Below are 20,779 nucleotides of genomic sequence, written 5' to 3'. Positions count from 1 at the left end.
CGTGATGCCAATTTTAAAACGCTCGTTTCAGAACTTTATTGAAAAACAAATACAACACCACGGACATTACAGCCCTCGTGTTTTTTTTAGCTATGAAAGGTATACAAAATAATAAAGCAACGTTAATTTTAACTACAAAACTGGCAAAAAATATAATCCTTACACAAAACAGCTGTAGTATAAAAACCAATTCATGCCGTCTATTTGGTCCATAACAACCCAATTTGTGTTTTTAGTACCTGAAACCCTGACACCAGTAAACTTAAATTATTCAGTAACGTTAGTAACATGAAAAACAAAACCAATAGGAAATGTAGTTTAGACAAGTTGCAATATACTCGGGGAGTTCCTGAAGTTTATGATTGACCAATTCTAAAACTATACAAAAAAACAAGAAATGCCCTTAAATGACTACAAAAACATTCAAATTAACTTAAACATTCTTCCATGTATCTTTATGTGTTTTTTTTGCAGAATCTCCTTACTATATAAGTTACAACACAAAACAGGGGGAAATTTTTCCCAAAATCCAACAAATAAACAGAACTGTTAAAAAAGCCCAAATACTAAATTGCCGCAAACAGCAACCCATACATAAACACACACTCAATAAAGTGCAAAACTCAACAACCAACACATACTGTAATAGCCAACATCATCTACATCCATGTTTTAAATGCAGAATTAACTTTCATTCTGTTATGCTGTGGTGACTGGGTGTGTCGCTTCTCCTGAAAAAATATGAAACTCATCTAAGATGAACAGGTTTCTTTTTTTGTGACTGATCACTCACTATGGAGACAAAACCACAACATACCTGTTGACTGGAATGAACTGAAGCTTTCTTTTGACATGTTGCACAGTCTTGTTTTGCACAGGAACACTACTGAGAGGAGGTACCCCCTGCAAGCGATGTAAATTTCACAATTTCTGGCTGTGGACAACTTTTTACAGTCAAATATCCTCAGTTTCCCTGGCCATTTATGGGGTTAGTGAGTTTAGCTAACATGTTAATGAATATCTGATTTTATTGTAAAGGAATACAATTACAGAAGAAAAACAAACTGTCATGCTACTATATAATTGTACCTTGCATTTTTTAGCCAGGTACCTCCTGCTGAACAGCATACTTCTCTCCTCTGTGGTAAGAGCTATGCAAGGTCTGATGGTGATGCCAGGGTCAATGGCACTGGACAAAGACCTGGGCAAGGCAGAGCAGGACACACATCAGACCAGTTATTACTTATAAGAAATAATGTTTATTCATCCCAAAGTCCATCTTTAAGACAGTGACCGTAGCCTGTAAATCAGGATGGTAGGTGTTCCATCAACCACAAGTTACTATGATGCGGATTATCATACATTAATGAGGAAGGCCCATTATTGCTCGGATTCCACTCTTTATTACACAGATGCACTTGAAAGACACAGCAGGGGTTTTTTTTGTGAAAGAGTAAAAGAAAAAAAAACCACTTCTTACAAAATATTTACAAAAACTGGCAATGCACAGCATGTTCAGTAACTTTTTTTGATAAACAAAAATAAATAGCCTTATTTCCACATATGAAATTCAAAAAAAACTTTTAACATGACAAAGAAATGAACACACTACTTATCAAGTTTAGCAAGACAGAGAAGAATAACTATGTGGCTTCTGTGGAATCTGGAACAACACTTGAGTCATAGAGGTAAATAAATCCAAGACTGATTTAGTGGCTTTCACCAATAACTTTAAATTCCCACCTATGACTTTAAACTATGGAATGAAATAAGGGCACTGTGTCTGAAAAAACAATATTGGGAAGATGTAGTATAACATCTCTGTCGTAGTCGAGAAAGGATACAAGATTGTTCCAGTACACACTGGTGTTCTAATCTTGCTCTAAACAGGTGCTTATTAAGGGTCAATGGTAAGGGTCAGGTGTACACTTGCCTTTTCTCTTTATGTACATAAGTTAGAAAGTCAATACTCAATCTGTGGGTGAGGTGAGAAGGTAATTTTCTGTAATTATCATTAGAAGCATCAAATTTTAGAGCTTCAGCAGCATGAGGTAATTGCATAAAGGGATAAGATGAGGGAGGAACTTAAAGAGACATGTTTTTCAGATGGAACTGACAAAACAGAGTGAATCTTCTTTGCTGGAGGTACTTCTTGGGGAGGAGAGTCGGGAGTAGTTGGTCAACACAAGCAGCCACAGACCAATAGAGTAAATAGTTGACATGGTAGAATTTAGACTAGTAAAATTATGGTAATCTTTACAACGGTAAGCCGTTGTTGTGAGAGCATTTCAAGAACCAATTCTGGACTGAGTTTCAGTTATCAGAGGAAGACTTAAGATTTTATTTCAAATATAGACGGCATTAGTAGTGGGCGATACAAGGAGAATAATTGTTTTTTGTTTGTAAATTGTTAAATAAAATGTATCGGGTTTTTTTTTCCAGTACTAATCTAACTTTTTATAACAAGGCATCTGACTGTCTTAATTTAAATTTCAACAAAGAATTTTGAGAATTAGCTAAGATTTTGATAAATGTAAACGCACCCATCACAACTCCTCAGAGTCCAAGAAAGCAGAGGTTTAGTATTTTTGCAGTTAGTCGATTACCAAAATAGTTGCCGATTAATTTTCTGTTGACTAATCAATAATTTCAGGTCTAATATTGTTTTGCATGTGCGCTCCAATACTGGTACAAAGCTGTGTCAAATATGTCATTTTGGTTTACTACACAGCAGAATTTGAATGGATCTAATCATGTTTTGTCTTTTGTCTTTCATTGGATACCCCTAATGAAGGCAGTGATGGAAACGTATTGCAGTAACGTGACATGACTTTTTAACTTTTGCACATAAAAGTCTTTGACTGCTTCTCAAAGTAAAACTACATATCACAGGTTAATTGTCTAAGACTATGTCATAACAGCACACATTTATCTGATTAACTGACTATCTGATCCAAATTTTAAGTATTTGGACTGATCTTTATTTTGTCATATTGACTGGTTATTTTTCTTGGTCATTTGTTTTTTTTACTTAAAACAGAAACGAAATTTTGGAAAAAGTCATTTTGATGGTGGTGCCACTCATGCAGTCAGCCTCCTGTACCAATATGTCACTATATTGCTTTTCAAAGGTTTGATGATATGAATGAACCTCTTAGCCTAAAAAAAAATTTCATGATGGTGCCACTGTGTTACATAACAGTATAAATATACAAATACATATAAAGAAAGGCCTGTTTTGTTTTATTGTATAAACAAACATTCCCTTAGAGCCTATAAATGAATGAGCTTGATTATAACCTGCATTGTATTTATTAACAGGGCACAATCAAGAAATTAACACACATAAAATTGGATTATGATGCTATTGGACATAGTGACCAAAGAATATTACTTACGAGGAACAGCCCTGCTTCTTCTCTGGATTTCTCTCGTTGCCTGACTCACAATCTGCCTCATCTATAAATTCTTCCTCTGTTCTTTCTAGATGTACTTCTTTATCATCTATCTTCATGCTCTGGCATTCTCTTTTTTTCTCACTTAGCAAGTCCACTCTCTCCTTTCCCTCGCTCTTTTCCCTGCTTCGAACCTGGACATGGTTGGTCCTATTAGATTCCAGTTCGACAAACACACTCTTGTCCTTACACATATGCACCATACTCTTTGTCTCTCCTTCAATGGGGCACTGTGGACTGAGGCCAGGTGCAAGGCTCTGTGTAAAGGACATCCTTGGATGCTGCCTGGTAGTAGACAAAATATTCAAGACAGGGGATCTGAATGTGGTATTTACAGTTGTCTCTGTAGAGCAGGGGAAAGGTGCTCTGCTGGTTCTTGCAGAGGACCAAACAGTGACCGGAGTCTGTGATTTAGGGCTGATGCCCTCACTTTGATATGGAGGAGTTGCTGATGCAGTCTCGCTGATTTTAGACGAGGTGATATGGAATGGAGGTCGAGTGAGAGTCCTAGTGTCAGTAGTGGGGAGTCCAAGGCTCTGGCGCCACTTAATTGACTCAGAGCGGGAATGAGCAATGTTAGGATTTAAAACTGGCTGAACTCTCTCCATCGGTGTGGCGACATCCCTGACTTCCCTTCTCCCAAAGCTAGGCCTCCTTTGCTCAGTTCTAGCAGCCCCTGCCCCGTCTGCTGGCTCCAAAAGACTGGGGCAGGACTGGACTGAGGACAGACGTGATTGTGCACCAATAGTAGAGACGTCTGGTAGCAAACTCTGTGAGGTTGGAGGAGGCTGACCACTCAGAGGAGATTGTCCAGAGAGGGGACTGACGCTTTTTCTTGGAATTTCAGCCAGCTGATTTTCCTGTTTAATGTCTTCTGCTTGTAGGACAAAAGTGCCGTTCCTCGATACATCTCCATCTTTACTTTTTTCTGCAGTGGAAACTTTTGCCTTTTCAGCCAGAAACCTTCTGATCTCTTGCTCAATGCTATCATCGCTGTCTACTGAACTGCTATCTTCTTTTATCTGAAGAGCAATCTGAGTATTGTACAGCAACGTGGTGCTGGGACCCTCAGTTGCTTTAAATTTCTCTATTTCTCCTCCATCCATGTCATGATACTCATTTTCTCTCTCTTTATGTTGTAAAAATGTCTTTTTACTCAGTCCAGTCTTGTCTTTCATGTCATCCTTAGTCTTCTGTACTTTTTTCAAAGCACTGCGCTTGGAAATAGGATCAGGTTTAAACTTTTTGGTCTGTAAAGCATTTCCTAGAAGCGGTTCTTCATTCTTGAGGCACTTCTTTGATTTCCGCTTTAAGTCTCTTGTTTTTTTCTTTGACTTCTTTTTTGTCTTGAGCAGGTCTTTTATAGCAGTGTCTAGGTCCTCATCACTGTCTAGCGAGCTGCTTTTGTCTCCACTTTGCTCTGTGTCATGCAATCTAGCTATTGGGGGTGTTTGACTTCTCTGGGAAAATACCAATGGGTTTGATTCTTTTTCATTGTTATCTGTCCTTGACATGGTGGAAATGCTACCGTTTTCCTCTTTATGTTTTCTTCTCTGTGTCAAAGACAATCTTGGAGGTTTTCTTTGGGTTGCAACTTGTTTTGCTTTCACGTCCTCTGATTCATTTATACTATGAGGCTCTTGAGTCGCAGGAGAGCTGTTCGGCTGTTTGTGCATTTGGGCCTTCTGCTCCAGAAATTTCCTGATTTCCTGCTCTATGCCATCTTCACTATCAATGGAGCTGCCATTACTTTCTTCATCTGGGCAGTTATCAGGAAGGGAAGATTGCAAAGAAGTTTCGGTGGGGGCACAATTGCTAAGGCCGACACTGTGATGGAAGGCCCCAGGCATAACGGTTTTCGAAATGTCCAGTATTGCCTCAGCACACATGAGCTCTGCAGTTGTATTTACCTTTGGTGGGGCAGGGGTAGGTTGCTCCTTAAGACTTTCTACTTTAAACAATAGCAATCCATTTCCTTTCCCCTTCGAGCTGTTTGAAAGCGTATTCTTGGGTACAAAAACAGATGAAGGAGGAGGTTGAGCAGATTTTCCTTCTTTCTCTGTTCTTGTCTTTTTCTTTCTCAGTTTGTGTTTCTTCATGTTTTCCGCACTTCCAACAGCATGTATTAATGACTTTCTAAAGGGTTTTTGCCTATGTAAGAATGGTTTCAGGACACTCTTCTCCTTGAGCTGCTCAAGCTGGTAGCAGCGAATAGCTTCTTCAATACCATCGTCGCTAGTGGAGTCAGACTCCTCTTTGAATGCATGAGGGCTGAAAGCGTCAGTCTTGTTCTGCTGCTCCTTTTTCTCCATCTGGTATTTTTGAATGGCCTCCTCAATGCCGTCATCACTACTGGAATCATTTGAGTTTTCCTCCACCTTAACTGTGACTGGGCACTTGACTTTGTTGAAGAGGCTGATTGTTTTAGAGGGACTCTTTGCCTGTTCTTTGGACAAGACTGAAGTTACAGTTGTGCTTTTATTTGAATCCAATTTCTTAACTGTGTTGTCATTTAGGGAGGCCTTGTTTTTGATATGCTTTTTAATCGGTACAACAGCGGGTGCTGTGAGAGTCTCAGCTTTGACACTTTTTGGAAACTGGCTAGTGGCAATCAGAAATGTATTGTTGTCAGAGTTCTGTTTGGAAACCTCAGGAATAGGTGGATTTTTCCTGGGAATTTTGGATGATTGGAGAAAGTTGAAGCATGGTTCCCCCTGACGTTTGTGATCATCCTTCTCCTTCAGGTATTCCAGTATTGCCTCCTCAATTCCTCTGTCCACAGAATCATCGCTGTCAGAGTCACTGCTCTTGTGGTTGATTGGGGAGGAAACATATGCCTGTTGATTTTCAGTGGGACCTTTAGTTTTGGACTTGGCTCCCACATAAGAAGCCATTGCGACCTTGCAGACTTGGGGGTGACCTTCCTGTCCCGATAGCATATTTCCCGCAATGTCGTCGCCCATCTCGAGTGAGGACTGGGTGCTCCTAAGGCTCTCTATGATCATCTGGACCTTATCTGAGATAGGTGTGCCTCTGGTGGACAACTCTGTGTCAGAGTCATTGAAGCAGATTGGAAGGCTATAGCCTCCAGGTGGACCACACGTTCTCCATTCCGTTTGCGTCACTGCGACAGGAGGTACATTCATCAAGTACATTCTACTTAAGGAAGGTGAGGTCCTGGACCATTGGAGTGCGGCTGCCTCCGAACAAAATCACATTGTTCAACCTGAGAAGAAAACAAAGAAACGGTGACAAGCAAGTCAAACTACATTGATAATTAAAGCCCATAAGTGTAGAATTTCTGTGATTCATCTATCAAATTATTCTGATGGCATATATTATTATTGTGTCCAACGTTAGATCCTTTTGTAAGACCTGTGAATGACATCCATTGTGTAACTGGAATATTGCAAGCTGATCCATCCAAAAGTATTAGTCCAAAAGATCTCCAAATTTACATTTTGTCCAACCTTGTACAGACTAGGTTTGGGAGCCAGGTATGGGCTCTTGAACACTCCCTTTTGTGGTTGCTTACAGGTGTCGTTGGACAGATACGTTTTTTCCTACTCAGCCTCTTGCCGTCTACATTTTAATTTTTAGATAGTCGCCAATACTAGGGATGTCACGAGACCTGATACGCCGGTACAAAGTCGATGCCAAAGTGCTGAAAACATGCGGTGCTTGTTTTTCTACAGTAACGTGGGTACCAGGGATCCAACATGTGGAAGATGGCGACAGTTGCAGCTGTAGTACTAAAAGTAATGGATTCTGTTGGGCCCCATTTGATCTCTGTTTTCAACAGCTCCCTATCTACTGGTTGTGTCCCTGATTATTTTAAAACGGCTTGCGTGAACCCACTTTTAAAGAAACCTGGTTTAGATCCCTCCCTCCCACATAATTTTAGACCAATTTCAAAACTGCCTTTTATTGCAAAGATTCTAGAAAGAATTGTGTCCAAACAGCTGCTCACTGTACTGGAAAATAACAAAATATTTGAAAAGTTTCAGTCTGGTTTTAGGAAGTTCCACAGCACTGAGACTGCCCTGCTTAAAGTCACCAATGTCTGCTGATGAAGGCATGTGCTCAGTCCTGGTACTCCTGGACCTTAGTGCTGCTTTTGACACCACTGATCACAACATCATGTTAGACAGACTGAGGCACTGGGTGGGGATCTCTGGTACTGCCCTAGAATGGTTTTCATCCTACCTGTCAAATAGGAAGTTTTGCGTGTCTGTAAAAAAAACATGTCTCCTCGTTCTGTCCAGTTAAATATGGTGTGCCTCAGGGGTCGGTCTTAGGACCCATTTTGTTTTCCTTGTATCTGCTTCCCCTTGGACATATTATCCATAAACATGGCATTTCTTTTCATATTTATGCTGATGACACACAAATATACTTGCCCGTCAGATCCACAGACCCTGGAATGCTGAGTTCACTTAACAACTGCCTTTGTGAAGTTAAAAAATGGATGTCAAATAATTTCCTCCAGCTGAACTCAGACAAAACAGAAATCCTGGTCACCGTGTCCCAGCAGATGGCAAATCAAATACTGCCATCTGCTGGTTCCCTAGTAAATCACATTAAGCCTGTGGCAAAGAACCTTGGTGTTTGGTTTGATAGTAATTTAAATTTTGAGCAGCACACCACAAAGCTTGTTCAATCATGTGTTTATCAACTTAGAAATATAGCAAAAATTCGATCTATGTTAACTTTTAAAGGACACTGAGACCATTTTACACGCCTTCATCTCATCACGCCTGGATTATTGCAACAGCCTTTTCACCTGTTTAACCCAAAAATCTATTGATCGACTCCAGACTGTCCAGAACTCAGCTGCCAGGCTTTTAACCAGAACAAAGAAATATGACCACATTACTCCTGTTTTAGCTTCATTACACTGGCTCCCTGTATGTTTTAGAATTGACTTTAAAATTCTATTGATCACTTCATGGCCTCTCGCCTTGTTATATTTCTGACCTTTTAGTCCCATACACACCAGCACGCACCTTGAGATCCTCGGGCAGAGGTCTGTTGTCTGTTCCAGAGTCTCGACTGAAAACTAAAGGGGACAGAGCGTTTGCTGTCAGGGCCCCGAGGCTCTGGAACAGCCTGCCCAAGGAAATCAGGTCGGCTGAGTCAGTGAACTCTTTTAAGTCCCTTCTTAAAACATACTTTTATAGGAGAGCCTTTCCCGACTTTATTTTATCCCTTTTGTTTTATTGTATTTTACTAATTTTAGATTTATCTGTATTTTAGTCTTTTCAATGTTTTCATGCTTTTATCTTGTATTGTTTTTATATTATTGTCTCTTGGGTATTATTGTCTTTACACTTGTTAATGCACTTTGTAACTTGTTTTTGAAAAGTGCTCTACAAATAAGATTATTATAATAATAATAATAATAATAATAATAACAGCTCCGCCTCGACTCATCGAAAAGAAAAACAGAAGAATTATGTATGGAAACCTGGGTGGAGTTAATTTAATACATTTGTCGGCTGTTATCGTCAATAGTTCCATGTCCAAGCCTCGATTTAACCACCCTTAAACATTTCACACCTGTGAGTTTGTGTGTATGTATATATAAAGTTAAGAAAACTGATTTATTGATAAATTATGCACATTGGAAGGTTGTAATTTCAATAGCTTGCTTACATCTAATCACCTCTAATCTGCCCTGGACATCCTCTCACAACCTTTAAAGCTATTAGTTGTTTTTTGTAATGTTTTTATTAAAAGGAGTGTGTGTTGAAGTACATGGGTTTTGTTTTTGTTTTTTTACCCTGGTATTGAATTGGGTATCGAGAATCGTGGAATATCACCGGTACCGGTTAACCACTGGGATCAAGGAAATAATATCTCCCCTCTATGCACATCAGCTTCCACTAAATCTAGGACTATCTGCTTATTTAATTTCTTCTCCCTCACACTCCTTCACTTCCCTCAGTCATTCTATACTGACTGAGAAGCTCAATCAGAATACATATCCTTGCAAACAGCTACACATCTTGAATATGCAGCAGAATAGGCATCGTCAGTGCTCTGCTACCATCGTGTGGAGGAACTCAATGTGACCACTCTGCAGTACTTATTGCAGGCTGAATGATATCATGTCAAATGAAATTGTGCTGCATGATTCTGGGAGATGTTTTTGGCAACTCAGGGCTACAGGAGTTAGTGCTTATTTGTGCACGATTAGAGGAATTTCTGGAAGACTTGAGGTAAATGTATCATTCTCCAATGCCTGCAGCTTCTTCATAGTAAAAGCCTTCTAGTGTCCGTTTTGTCAGTCCCCAAACTCTGTTTTGGTCCTAATTACCAAAAACCCCCACACGATTGCCAAGTCAGTAATTTAAAAGGCAAACACATATTTCTAGTTTATTTAGTTAGAATTTACTGAGCTTGGCAGGTATCAACAGAAATATTACTAGTTACTATTACACAAAAATTAGTTAATTATATCCTTGAATTACTTAATTTAGTCCTCCAAAATTATTACTGTAGGAGTAGAAACTGAAGTTACAGGTTGTTGTGGCTGATCCATCTATGAAGGAGCACCCAGAGTGTCATTGCCATGCTGGCAGCTGTGCTTCAATGTGACATCTAATTACTGTAACAATTACCTCAAATTAACAGTGTTCGATGATCATGTTTATCCAATTGGTCCTTGTCCCCTCAACACTCTGTCATTCAGTTTTAATGCTACATTGCATGTTGTTTTAAAAAGCTCTCCTTGATGGGCAGCTTTGACTGTGCACACATCCTGCTGTGCAATGCAACATAGAATAAATACTACAAGTTGTCACGTCATGAGCAGGCTGGACCACAGGAGTTCAATCACAAGTGGAAAAAGTACTCACTTCTTTTATACAAGTAGATCTGCAATATCAGATCTTCTATTACAAGTAAAAGTGAATAAATATTATCAGAAAAATGTCTTGAAATGTACAAAAGTATAAGTACTCATTATGCAGGAAGAATGGCATCTCTGTCATACCAATATTTATTACATTGTTGGTTCATTACTGATGCATAAAGATCATCTTAATACTGTATCTGGTGGGGGTGGAGCTAATTTTAATTACTTTATAGTTTTGAAAATATTAACCTGCAAAGTAACTAGAAACTTTAAAATGCAAACAAGTAACTTAAACTGAACTTCTCTGTGATACTGTACTTGACTAAATTACGTTATATGTTAATTTCCACCACTGTGGTTCACATATCTTGCTTTTGGACGGATGGCTGGATAGGTTGCAAGTTGTGCTTTTTAAACACGAAGTTGTGTCGGTTTTTGTTGTTTTAATATTAGTTCTATATTAGTTATTTTACACGATTGTAGCTTTTTCTGTTAGCCTACATGGTGCAAACACAATTCGTGCATATACGAATCGAATTGTTACTCGTAACTTACCTGCCAGGCAGCACCTGATGTGTTATAAACTGAATTTTTATGTGGCACCTGAACCCACGTATAAACTATGAGCCTGTCCTGTGAGTAACCTAATGTCCAGAGTTGAACCCTGCAGCAGCAGTACTTTTCCTCCATAAACAAGCATGCCTTCGGACAATTACCCAGTCGAGGAGTCGCTACGCTGGAGCCACTGCTAGCCTGCCTAACCGACGTTACCCCAAATGTAAAACCCCACTTCCACCTTTAATGTGCAGCCTGCAGGGGGAATCGGCAACCCGGCTACAGCCTGACACCAAGAGACAATATGCTGAGCTCTTAACCATTCTCCTCCATGACCTGCTGAACCCGATAGAAAAGTGCGAACAACTAACGTTACAGGAAGCCAAGCTGGGTCACCAAAGACGCCCCGCTGAAAAATGCCGACAAGCACATTAAACCGATCTAACGTAAAAACCGTAGCATAACGTAGTCATATGCCAACTTTGTTTGACATATCGTGTGTTCAAAGAAAGTTTCGCCACAGACGCCGACATTAGTGGGTAGCATTTGCATCTGTATTACATAACCAAACGTGTTACTGCGTGTACTTTGCCTCCCTGACTCTTTCCTGGTTGCAACAGAGCAACCCCGCCTGTCCCCGTAACCCTCTAGCGGCACGGACGGCACCGATGCCCGGCGTGCAGCGGTAGGAGACTCCGCAGAGCAACCATGTTTCTTGGTACCGGCCACGGTTGTCAAAACCCACGGTATTCGGTCTGTAACACCGCTAAACCTAAGTAATGTCTGCTAAATCTTCTATATAAACCCGTATGGCTACATTTTGGAAGGAATTGACGAGATGGTGCGAGACATTGGAGGGATAACCGTGGCTGGTCGGCGACTTGAAAGACACTGGCGGGCCTCCCGGCTGCTGCAGCCCCGGCATTTTCTCCGGCAAAGAAAGCCTTTGTATTGAGCCACAGCGTACACTCCTAGCCTCGGCTGTTTTCGCACAGCCACAGCCACAAAACACAGGGCACAAGTTTAACTCACCTTCACATGGCAGAAAGCGACCGCTACAGTAGGAGTGTGTTCTTTTCAGCGTTGATTAAAGATTTTAGGAAAGCCGTCGTGGAGAAATTTCTGTATCCGTCACCAGCTCACACGCCGCCTGAAGCTCTCGCCGTCGAGTCCCCCTCCGCACCGACTGCCGGGCAGACAAGCTTCCTTAAACCCAGAGTCCAGCCAAGCATGGACCCTTACAAATATGACGTTTTGCCCGGAAAATACGTACACTTACGTTTTAAATGACTGTACTTTATATTATTACATTACAAAACACAGTAATATGTCAAATAATATGTTCATGCAGAAATTATTTGACAACAGGCCTTTACGGGAACAATTAACCGATAGCGACAGTGTAACCGTCATACTCCTTATAGAAAGTTGTATGTCCCATTAATTACTTATATCAGTTGTAGTGTGTTGTAATAAAATCCCACACATTATTGCGCTAACATACAATTTTCAGTTTCAGTAGGCTATTTAGTTTAGGTTCACCTTGATGCTTTAAAGTTTTTCTGCAATATCTGTAGTCTATTGTAGTACAAAACAGGCCAGCTGTGCCTATAGGTTACAGCCAAACGACTCATCATCACTTTTGTAGAGTAACTTTTTGGGGGAGGAGTGTTTTTGATTTGATTCCAGTCAATGCAGTCATAAAATACCATTCAAAGAAAATAGATTATTTTTATGTCCAGGTCATATTTTCAGTTAGGGTTCACCTCCTCTGATTTAATCTAAATTAATATCTAAATGGAAATTGTTTTACAAAAGCAAAACATTTGCTTATATTTAGATAAAACTGAAGTGAAGAGTCTGTCCAGTATATACACTTGATTAAAGAGCACATTTTTAAAGTTTTTGCAGTCTGTCTGGCTGGTAGCTTTACAACTTTCACTTCACATTAATCTTCAACAAAAGTCTCTGATAGGATGCATGACTATCACATTAAGTCAGTTCAACTCTTGTGAAGGTTGCTTGACTTGCCAACACATAGGTAAAAAATACAAATTGGCTATGCATTGAAGACTCAGCCAGCCCTCTGCCTCATCAATACAGCCGACACCATGCCACCTTGTCCTGTTGAAACATGTTACATTGGGATATGGGAAAATAATTTTTCTGAAAATTCTTTACATAATGTGTAACCTTGAATCAAGCAAAGTGAACATAAATGTTCCTATAAGTTGCCATTATTAGATATTCTTAACAGTTTTATTAGAATTGGAAGGATACAGAATAGATAAGCAACACCGCTTCTCAAGGGGCAATTAATCCATCAAAGTGCTTAGCTATTTGCTGTATATGTAAGCATCCTATTCTTTTTGGCTTTGAGGTTGCTGTTGGTCAGTTTTTGGAGTGTAGTTAATATTTTGTTACCAGTTTACACCAGTGTTTCCCTTATGGTTTGTGGTATTTATGACTACTTGTAATTTTGCATTGATGGTTTTAGTGCTGCTACTAATGGATTATTTTCACCACTGATTAATTTGCTTTTGTTTTTCCAAATAATCCATTAACGGTATACTCTATGATATGTCAACAAATAGGGAAAAAATAGCCATTACAAGTTCCCACAGCCCAAGGTAACGTCTTCAAATGTTTTGTTTTTTTCAAACAAAAGTTCCAAATCAAAAGATATTCAGTTTACATTAAATTATGACAATGGAATGCATAAAATCCTCTCATTTGAGAGGCTGAAACCAGAAAATGTTTGGCAATTTTGTACTATTTTTGCCTTTAAAATGACTGAAATGACTAACCGATTATATGAAATGAAATATTACATGCAGTGGCCTATCAATATTCTGAGTGTCTGCCCATGTTTGGCATGCTGATCGAATATGTCAGTCTCCTCATTTTAACAAAGATGTCAAAATAATATATGTTAGCCTTCAACACCTACACCTTCTATGTGTTTTGATAGCATGCTAAATCTAATATACTATGCAATGCTGGCAGCTGAGGGCTTGTTCATGTAGCTCAGTTCATGTTATCATTAGTGGCACACAATAAAACGTCTCCTCATCATCATTAATTGCAGATTAAAGCTGCAAGAATATACACTTAGCTATGTAGCCCTTGGCTAATGTACTTTTGATGAAAACACCAGTCACTAAAACAATAGATGGAGTCAGTATAAATGACGAGGTTCAAGCAAGCTGGTAAAAGTAACAGACTCACTCATACTGTGACTTTTGTCATGCTATGCAATGATGGACACAATGAGAAATCAGATTCTCAGGGCTGAAATGGTCTCAGTTGACTTTGACATTCCGCTATTCTTTTCCATTATCTTCACATTCTCCACACAATCCTCCTCATCCTCATCTTGTGTCTTGACTTGTGACCCGTGTGTTTTTATCAGTCATGCACTCTTGAAATGATAAAATATCTTTAACAAATAAATGGATCCTTTTCCTAATGATGGGGTGAGGGGTATAGTTTTACTGTATTGCAGTGAGCACAGGAAACAGATCAAACATCATACTTTTGTATGCAGTGTGTAGCAAGTGGCATTGCCTAAACAAACATTCCTTATAATGACCATAGGGGTTAAACAGATGTGGGTCATGCTACGCTGCTGCTGTGTGGCTCTGTGTCATTCATTTTGGATCACACTTACAACACTATGTGATGAATGTAAGGTCTCTTTAATATCAACTTATTCCTGATTATATTCACAATAGTGTGAAAAGCAGTTTATAGAATTTAGGTAAGAAATAGTTAGGTGACTGAAATCATGAATGAGAATAGACATTAAAATGCTAGCAGAGATCCCTAAAAAAACAGGTCTGTGAAAGCAGCAGTTGGTAGTTAATGGTCCTCATCTTGCATCTTAACATTTGCTGAGATAAAAATATTAAAGAGTGGGACATCACATCAGAAGATGCATTTTCATGTTAGTCATGTTTTAATAAGTAATCTGACTATGAATTCTCTATAGACCTAAAAAGAGAACTTGAATAATTAAAGTTAAAAAATGAAGCTTTTTAAGGCATGTCAATATAGTGTTCACATTGTGTTTTAATTAGGGGGTCAACACCATTCTGTCTCAGACACTTTTGGAGCACAATGACACAAGATACTGTTTTGACAGAGAGAAAAAAGACATTCTCCTGTCCACATTAAAGATGAACTTCCTTCTTGCACCAATATTCATTGCAAGAAATTAATTGATGTGTGTTGCACCAGTGGTGATGTGATTGAAAAAAATGGCCCTATGTTCATGGGGTCACAAAGGCTGGCACAAGCAGCACTACAACATACTGGTATGTTCCTGACCTTGAAACGCACTTTGGTAATTTGGTGTTTTCATTTGCATGCAAATGAGGAGGTGGTGGGCTAGCTCTTGGTACTTGGTGATAACTGAGTCTGATGATGCACAGAGAATAGACATCAGAGGACCATGTGAGTAGTTCAGCCCAACACTCATTTCATAATAAAACAATAGACATGATGGAAAGCAGTCTCTCTACTCTACTCTTTTCTGCTGAGGAAGCTCAGCCATTTAGGGAGAAAAGTTACCAAAGCAAAAAAATAAAAATAAAAGAGGTTCAGCACCATGGACAGCAACCTTGCTCACTCCAACCTCTGAGAGGGACGTACATGGGAACATTTGGGATAACCTGAGTATTTAAATTAAACGTCTACCACCAAAACACGCCATATATGATGTTAAGACCTCACAAGATGATGGATGTGTTTCCTCTACCCGTAAAACATTTGCAAAGCCTTACATTTCTTTTACATTTACCTGCAGGCCTTTCTCCTCCTTTATTAGAGCTGAGAGGTTATAGCTGACAAAACATTTATATCATGTCAGTCCCTCTTCTCATGGCATCCCTGCACACTTGATAGAAGTTACACAGGATGCTTGTAATCTTTCCCTGGCTTGCTCTACATGATATACAAAAACACCACATTATAACATTATAACAACCTCTGAGTAACATTTGACAGTTTTATAATTTCAGTTAAACTGAATGGGATTAAATCTACAATAAAGTGACAACTGCATGTAAATCTTACTTAACATTTTTGTTTAAAAGCAGCATGCTCGTGCTAATTCAGCAGAAAAGGGCTGTTGGATTTACCGGTTAAATCTTCTCTTGTAAATTACAGTCATAAACTGCAAAAAGTTTTTGTGTAAAGTTATTTATATTTGTACTGTATTTCTTTCCAAAATTATTCATTTTTTACAAAGTAGAGGTAACACTGCTGTTGGCAATCAGAAAAATTTTCCTGCTGTTTATGTAATCATAAACAAGACTAGATTATGTAGTGATTGGAAAGGAAACAGATTCCCATAGACAGCTCGAACTTGACATTGTTGACATCTTGTGCTGACTTGGATCTCTGTATCTAGATCTTGATATTTAGTCTACTTTTTGTGGATGCCGATGGATGCTTTTTGACTTGATTACGGAACAAAGAATGAGTCACAACAGATGAACAGACTGCGCAACCATGCAAATGTGCCATAATTAAAGGCCAGCTGCAGATTCTTAATGTGTACTATTAAAGAATGGTGAGTCATCCATTTATCTGATTAAGTGCTAACAATCTTTAACAGACCTATTTGATCCTGGATAGGCCTTAAATAAATGCAATGTTAGCATGAATCTAGAATACTTTAAACAAGTGGATAAACTGCTGTGACGAGTGGCTGTCTGACATCATAATTGGACAAGCTGAGAGGGGAGTCCTTGCAAAAATTAAAGTAGAATATTTGTACCACCACCCTGTGTGGTCTCAGTGAGCCTGGGAGTGCTGATGAAAGCTGGATCACATGTAGTCCATAGTTTGGTGGGATTGGAGGAGTGAAAACAGAAAGGTTAATATCATTAATGCTAGCAGAAAAAAACATGTTTAAATTTTACAGTTTGAGTTGACAAGCCACCAATAGCTAGAAATATAAATATGTTTGCTGTTGAAGTGAGTGTAAAGAGACATAAGAGTCTTTGCTCAGACTGTGGAAGAACATGAAAACTGCCCTTAAACATGATGTGCTCCAAAGGGAGAAGTGAAAGACTGATGTGGAACACAGAGTTAAATGACATATTGTTAGAAAACTGTATTAATTTCCAATAATATTTAGAAGAATAGAAAAAACAGGAATTAACCTTGAGAAACACCCGAGGTGGTCTGCATGACGCTTGATCAGTATGGTTGCTACAGCCCACAGGACAGCACAGTGGTGCTTGTAAGGCACTGATAGCATGATTTATTACCCACACTGAAGCAGCTGTTAGGGTAATCCAAACTAATTTATGACACTCAACAGTGCCAAACACAGCTGAGTAACTTACAGAAATGCTGCCAATTACTGTAGGTCTATTCCATCATCTCAAATCACAATAAAAAGTCATTAATGTCCATCCCTACCTGATCTAACAATAGACTGTATAAAACAAGGAAATAGTATAATAGGAAATGTATTTCTGCAATGTACCACCAGATGGCAGTGTAGACCTGTGTAAAAACAGACCCCATGCACTTCCTTCATCTATGGTTTGATTACAGAACAGCCATAGAGCATTGTACAGCATGAGGACAGATATTGAAACTGATTAAAAAAGGATAATTAAAACATACAGAAACAATGAAATATAATGTTACTTATTTGCAAACCATGAAATAAATATTTTATTACAGTCCCCATTCAAGTCTGTGGGTTGGTGAACACACACAGTCCCCTCCAAAAGTATTGGAACGGTAAGGCAAATTCCTTTGTTTTTGTTGTTCACTGAAGACACAAGATCAAAAGATAAGTATGAGACAAGAGTTCAGAATTTCAGCTTTTATTTCCTGGTATTCACATCTAGATGTGTTAAACATCTTAGGACATGTCACCATATTTGTATAATTAGACCACAGCATTCTTAGGTGAGCAAAAGTAATGGAACAAATAATCTTAAAGTAAACAACATTTAATATTTGGTGGCATAACCCTTGCTTGCGAAAACTGCCTCACCAAACTGTTGCATTCTTCATTTGTGATGCTATTCCAGGCTTTTACCGCAGCTTCTGTCAGTTCTTGTTTGTTTTGGGGTGTTTCTCCCTTCAGTCTGCTCTTAAGGAGGTGAAATGCAGCTCTATTGGGTTAAGGTCAGCTGATTGACTTGGCCAGTCTAAAACCTTCCACTTTCCCCCCTGATGAAGTCCTTTGTTTTGTTGGCAGTGTGCTTTGGGTCATTGTCCTGCTGCATGATCAACTTCCTCCCGATTAGTTTCAATGCATTTCTCTGTAAATTGGCAGACAAAATGTTTCTATCCACTTCTGAATGCATTCTGCTGCTACTATCATCAGTTACTTCATCAATAAATATTAATGAGCCTGTTCCAGAAGCAGCCATGCAGGTCCAAGCCGCTTCACAGATGAGCTTGTATGCTTCGGCTCATAAACAGTTCCTTTCTTTCTCCACACTTTGGCCTTTCCATCACTTTGGTAGAGATTAATCTCGGTCTCATCAGTCCATAAGATTGTGTTCCAGATCTTTTGCGTCTCATCTCTGTACTTCTTTGCAAATTTCAATCTGGCCTTCCGATTCTTCCTGCTGATGAGTGGTTTGCATCTTGTGGTGTGGCCTCTATATTTCTGCTCTCTGAGTCTTCTTCCAACAGTGGATTGTGATACCTTCACCCCTGCACTCTGGAGGTCATTGGTGATGTCAGTTACTGATGTTTTAGGGGTTTTCTTCACAGCTCTCACGATATTTCTGTCTTCAACTACTGTTTTCCTTGGCCGACCTGTTTGACGTCTGTTGCTCAGAACACCAGTAGTTTCTTTCTTTTTCAGGACGTTCCGAATTGTTGTGCTTGCTTTGCCCAATGTTTATCCAATGGCTCTGGTCAATTTTCCTTCTTTTCTCAGCTTGACAATGGCTTGCTTTTCTCCCATAGACAGCTCTCTGGTCTTCATGTTGGTTTATCCTCTTTAACAGGAAATGCAGTCTTTCTAGGTTTGAACCAAGGATCAAAACGTAGACTAGTCATGCAGAACTATTTAATATTTGGACAATCAACCTAAAAGGCAACACCTGGGCAACAACTAACATCTGTCAGTCACATGTTCCAATAGTTTTGCTCACTTGAAAAATGGGTGGGTTCAAACCAAGGGTGGTATGTCCTGAGTTTTTAACAGGGGCGTAGGAGCGACTATGAACCTGTGGGGGGACATTTTGGGGTGAAATAAAGCACTTAAACGCTTTTTTTTTTTTTTTACGACTTTTGACAGAAGATGGAGAATAGACAAGGTGGTGGTTTTGAAGACTGAGATTATGAGGACTTGGGTGCATAATCAGAGAGACGGAGGATAATATAACTACAACAAAACCGACTACACATACCATAAAAACCATGGAACAGCGGCAAGTTAATGTAGCTAGCCACAGCACAAATGTGTTCAGTTATCCTAACGTTACACTTATGAGCTGTCTGTGATATTCCCAGCGTCTCACCTGGCTCTCAATGTCGCTGTTCTGTGGTCACTTCATCTTACATCAAGGAAAGCAACAAATGTTTGTGATCACAGAAATGGCTTCAGTGCAAACTCTGATGAAATGCCATTGGCCCAACAAAGTCATTTTACTATGGGAATTGTAGAATATACTATACAGTGTGTCTAGAAGCTATCGATGCGACTTACAAACTCGTCCTCCTCAGTTATCTATTCCTTCTCCTCTGACCTCGTCCTCTTAAAATACTGTAGGATGCTCACCTCTGTGTGAACATTATACCTACTTTTGAATTGTTTATGGACACAGCAGTGACACACACACACACCTCAGGACGCAAGTTTTTTAAGGTCAAGACAAACAAATAAGAAATCTTGAGAAATTGGTGGTTTAATTAATATGTTTGCTTGAGAATGTAGATTACATAACTAAATGAGCCATTAAAATACATTTTTAAAACTAGAAACACCTCTCTAACTCTCCTAAAGTAAAATAATCCCCTCAGCTGAGCCCTTGAGTACAATAAACAAATAAGCCATGTCACCAATACAATTTAGCTATTTCTGTTCAATACACATATTTTTTTTAAATCTACATGAAGATACTGATAAGATCACTTTAAAATATCACGCTTGCTGCCCGGCCACTATTGCTGCCTGTGTCTTTTATTATGGACATGTAGCCTACCAAACGTAATATTACATAATATTGCTAAAATCTGGAACATCCTGTCTAAAAATGATGCAGATAAACTAGTCCATGAATTTGTTACTTCTACGCTGGATTACTGCAATTCTTTATTATCAGGCTGCTTGAGTAAGTCCATTAAGACTCAGACTTCAGCTGATCCAGAATGCTGCAGCACGTGTTCTGACAGGAACCAGGAAAAGAGATCATATTTCTCCTGTCTTAGCTTCTCTGCATTGGCTTCCAGTAAAATCCAGAATAGAATTTAAAATCATTCTTCTTACCTACAAAGCTCTTAATGGTCAGGCACCATCTTATCTTAAAGAGCTCATAGGACCTTACTACCCCACCAGAGGACTGCACTCCCAGAATGCAGGGTTACTTGTGGTTCCTAGAGTCTCCAAAAGTAGAATGGGAGCCAGAGCGTTCAGCTATCAAGCTCCTCTCCTGTGGAACCAGGTTCCAGTTTGGGTTCAGGAGGCAGACACCATCTCCACATTTAAGAGTAGGCTTAAGACTGTCCTCTTTGATAAAGCTTATAGTTAGGGCTGGCTCAGGTGAGTCCTGAACCATCCCTTAGTTATGCTGCTATAGGCCTAGACTGCCGGGGGATTTCCTATGATGCACTGAGCTCCTCTCTCCTCTTCTTTCTCTCCCTCTGTATGCAACTTCATCCCATTAATGCATGTTACTAACTCAACTTCTCCCCTTTCCCGTGG

General features: G+C 39.4%; 1 protein-coding gene across 2 annotated transcripts; it reads right to left on the bottom strand.

Annotated features, from left to right (window-relative positions):
- Positions 1 to 5: 5 nt before the first annotated feature.
- ppp1r26 (protein phosphatase 1, regulatory subunit 26) lies at positions 6 to 12,072 on the bottom strand. Of its 2 annotated transcripts, none has more exons than XM_038733150.1 (5): positions 11,902 to 12,072; positions 3,399 to 6,681; positions 1,090 to 1,201; positions 818 to 903; positions 6 to 731 (listed from the first exon to the last, which is right to left on the bottom strand). In XM_038733150.1, exons 2-5 carry the CDS (start codon positions 6,608 to 6,610, stop codon positions 692 to 694), a joined length of 3,450 nt encoding a protein of 1,149 aa, XP_038589078.1. In that variant the 5' UTR covers positions 6,611 to 6,681; positions 11,902 to 12,072; the 3' UTR covers positions 6 to 691. The 2 variants fall into 2 exon arrangements, with proteins under 2 accessions (XP_038589078.1, XP_038589079.1); XM_038733151.1 differs by lacking the exon at positions 11,902 to 12,072 and adding an exon at positions 10,870 to 11,493.
- Positions 12,073 to 20,779: the final 8,707 nt, after the last annotated feature.

Source organism: Micropterus salmoides, unplaced genomic scaffold (genome assembly GCF_014851395.1).
Source record: "Micropterus salmoides isolate LMB-PRFRI ecotype aquatic unplaced genomic scaffold, ASM1485139v1 Ms_hic_scaffold_20, whole genome shotgun sequence".
In the NCBI taxonomy this organism is placed as follows: domain Eukaryota; kingdom Metazoa; phylum Chordata; class Actinopteri; order Centrarchiformes; family Centrarchidae; genus Micropterus; species Micropterus salmoides.
Note: the sequence above shows the minus strand (reverse complement) of the source record. Positions and strands in the feature narration are given on the sequence as shown.

Excerpts from the sequence above, each read along its gene's own strand:
- ppp1r26 (XM_038733150.1), bottom strand. The coding sequence starts at position 6,610 with ATGTACTTGATGAATGTACCTCCTGTCGCAGTGACGCAAACGGAATGG. Across the intron at positions 1,202-3,398 it reads AAGAAGCAGGGCTGTTCCTC|GTCTTTGTCCAGTGCCATTG; the intron begins GTAAGTAATATT and ends TGCCTTGCCCAG. Across the intron at positions 904-1,089 it reads ACCTGGCTAAAAAATGCAAG|GGGGTACCTCCTCTCAGTAG; the intron begins GTACAATTATAT and ends CATCGCTTGCAG.